The 3,230-nt window shown below is 46.2% G+C and overlaps 1 protein-coding gene across 1 annotated transcript in view; it reads right to left on the bottom strand.

The window, feature by feature from the left end:
- Positions 1 to 3,008, bottom strand: part of HOMER3 (homer homolog 3 (Drosophila)) — a 23,138-nt gene extending 20,130 nt beyond the window's left edge. The window contains exon 1 of the mRNA XM_009887852.1: positions 2,913 to 3,008. Coding sequence (XP_009886154.1) covers positions 2,913 to 2,917 — 5 coding nt within the window. The 5' untranslated portion in view covers positions 2,918 to 3,008. The remainder of the gene's footprint in view (positions 1 to 2,912) is intronic.
- Positions 3,009 to 3,230: the final 222 nt, after the last annotated feature.

Here is a 3,230-nt window from a genome sequence, read left to right as displayed (position 1 = left end):
TCCCTTTGCATTTCTCCCCAAAGTTGAACCCTTCCTCTGAGCCAGGGACTGGGTGTAACTCCAAGAGAGCCTATGAACTCTACTGCTTCACTGTAAATGGGCACAGAGGGTGCGCTTTGATACCGCCTACCCACGGCTGGGGCACAAGCCCCCAGGACACTGAACTGCAAAACTTCTTTGGGAACAAAGTTTGGGAGGACCGATTCCCAGCCCTTTGTTCTAACCACCAGGCAGGTTTTCAAGTCCTCTTAGCTGCAGCTTTGCTTTCATTCTGCGCTGCATAATGTCACCTTGGGGAAAACGCATAAGATGCTGCTAGTGTCCAGGTGGGATTGAAGGATGCCAGACTTCAACCCCACAGCCACAAAGGGAAGGTGGAGCGCTGCAGCTCCAGCAATGGGAGCTGGCTAGGGGCTGCTTTCCCTTCTGCCTCCCCCAACTCCCGAGAGATTACCCAGCAGGGCTTAGCACAGGAATGAAAAGCAGCTGCCTCACAGCCCGTCTGCAGATAAAGGGCAGCAAAGGAATCCTGGCTGAATATGCTCCCGTTGGATCAGCGTGGGGAACGGCAACAAGCATGCGAGGTCAGGCACAGAGAAAGGGGATCAAGGGCATTTAAAGACACAACACAGCTGAGATACATATTTTTTTTTCCCTTTTGGAAACCAGTCTCCCTCTACAGAGTGTCTTGGCTGCTGAACATTGTGCTACCGGGTGTCTACAACACAATCTGTGCATTCACCTTCCTGGGACAACTGTTACTTCTGCTACTAAGCTTCAGCAGCTCTTTCTTTTGAGACATACAGACCGTTTCTGGAAGTCTGTACAGCAATTACAGTTAAAAAACCCAGCAGAGCCAGACTGCAGCTAAGTAATTCTTTATACATTCCAGAAAATATGTCCAGTAATAATTAGAACCAGAGAAGCGTAGATGCATGCACATTTCAAAATGCTCCATGACTCCACCACGTTCTCTCTCTGCATCTTTGTTATAAGCTACAGGACCCGTCGTACTTCCAGGCATGGATGCCTGTTCAGCTTCACTAGAACAAGTCCCTAAGATCTGCTGCTATTTTCGACCTGCCCTTGCCCGAGCTCCAAACGCACAGCCAGCAGCCCCTCTGGCAAGGCCAGTTCAAGTTGCCTGTTTACCAGAGGTCAGAGGGATGACAGTATGGATAAGAGCAGGTGAATTAATTTGCTTGATATATGTAACAAGCAGGTAAACGTTATACTGCTCAAATTAGAAGCTGGTAAGTCGCATCTACCTGTACTTGTATTTGACAATGCTATCAGCAGAGAGTCCGAGAAATGTGAGTAGGTGTCCACTGAAGACTCAGCTAGGACCTAACTAAATTCACTTCCCTCAGGATCAAGTGTTATTTACAACTCTCCTCTTCAGAGAAAAAGCGCCAATGCATTAATACCTCCAGCGCAGCGGTTACAAAAGAGTCCACGGAGAATTTATCCATGAAAACCAGAACATGATGTTACAAAGAAATCTAATACGGAGGAAGGAGATGAGAATCCCTGATTTAAAAATAAGTTAACTAAAATCAACTGCCAGAATGTGATGCAAGAGGTGATGTGCTTTTAACGTCTTTTGTATCCAGAGTAACCTAAATGCTGCTGAAAGCTACTCAATATCCCCATGTGATCAACGTACAAGCAAAAAGACACCTTATCTTGGAGTTAAGTGGAAATAAGGAATTTTGGGTGGAAACGTCATCTCAGGCTTAACAATAGCTTTGCTACTACACCACTATAATTATACAGTGAAATCTAAGCAGACTGAGATGATGACGCTACCTCTACACTTTCCATGGGAGCTGGTGACCCTCCACAGAAATCACAGAGCTGCTGGCAGCGCCCGTGGTAGGTCCAACAAGGATTTGTCTGCTAACCCTGGGGAATAAAGCGCTAGTCATAGAATCACAGTCCCAAGCTATCTGCTTCTCAAACCCTTCCTGGCAGTTCTAGAAGTTCAACATGAAACTGTGGAGCACAGGAAAAGTTACAGGAAAATAGAGACACTGATTTAACCTGGATCAGCACATACTCTGCCAGCCTCAAAGGATCTATGCCAGACTCACCCTCCTGCCACTTCTGATTCTTCGCCTCTACCTTTTCTGCCTCTTGAATCTGTGTTTGACTGCTCAATCATGTTATCTAGATAGCCCAAGAGGAAAATTAGCAAAAGGAAAACAAGCCCCTAAGAATGTTATTTATTTCTCTCGCATTGCCAACCCACACATTTGGAGAGAGTTGATCAGACAGGCTCCCTGCAGATCCACTGTGCTTTCAAACAGCCACGAAAGGTTTATTGCACAAGAAACTCACAAAAACACGTCAGGTCCTTAAAGTTACACGATTGAGACTCATAACTAGGGCATAAATTAAATACCAGACTAAGCTCTTATTTCCACGCCAAAATCCACTGCCACATCCACACAGCATTATTTCACTCTTGGAAAATCTGAGGGGGATCATAAACTAAGTCATCAGGGATTTTTCAATCAGCTATTTCTCCGTTTAGAAATGCAAACCGGATCCATTTTACTGAACGCCAAAGTCACAACAGCCAAACAAAATCCCTAATTTCTAACTTCTGGAAAAGTTTTGTGAACACAACCCAGCTCCAGTCCTCCCACCCAGCCTCCCACTTTGGCCTTCATACAACATATAGATCACTGGAGGCTTCCCTTACATACGAGTTTATTTAAAGAAGTTGCAGAGGTTTGCAATTATCTACTTTCTAACCCATAAAATAAAAGGGAAGTCTGAACTTTAAAGCTTGCAATGTGGACAAAAATGCAACTTAAAACCTTCATTTCTTTTGCCATTACCTTAAAAATAGCTCAGCGGCCATGAATAATAAAAGCAATTCAAGAATAATAAACTGCCAGTCTCACCCCATCTCTGCCGGGTGTCAGCTTCTTTCTCTCCCGTCCTTTTCTTCAGCTGCCTGAGATTCTCTCCACGTTTTGATTTATTTCTCCCTTCCTCTTTCTTTCTGTCTTTCTCCGGATCCGGATGCTCTTTAAATTTCCTCCGGAATTTCACTTGGAAATCTTGCTAGTTTTGCTGTCGGCTCACAAACCGCCCAGTAATCCCCGAGGTGCGGGGCACGGAGGGCAGGGACCGCCCGGACCCCCCCCGCCCCAACCCCGGGGCTGAGGGTTCCCACGGCCACTTCCAGCCCGCAGCCCTCGGCGGGGCAACTCGGGCCC

This window comes from Charadrius vociferus, unplaced genomic scaffold, assembly GCF_000708025.1.
Source record: "Charadrius vociferus isolate BGI_N301 unplaced genomic scaffold, ASM70802v2 scaffold1506, whole genome shotgun sequence".
NCBI lineage: Eukaryota > Metazoa > Chordata > Aves > Charadriiformes > Charadriidae > Charadrius > Charadrius vociferus.
Note: the sequence above shows the minus strand (reverse complement) of the source record. Positions and strands in the feature narration are given on the sequence as shown.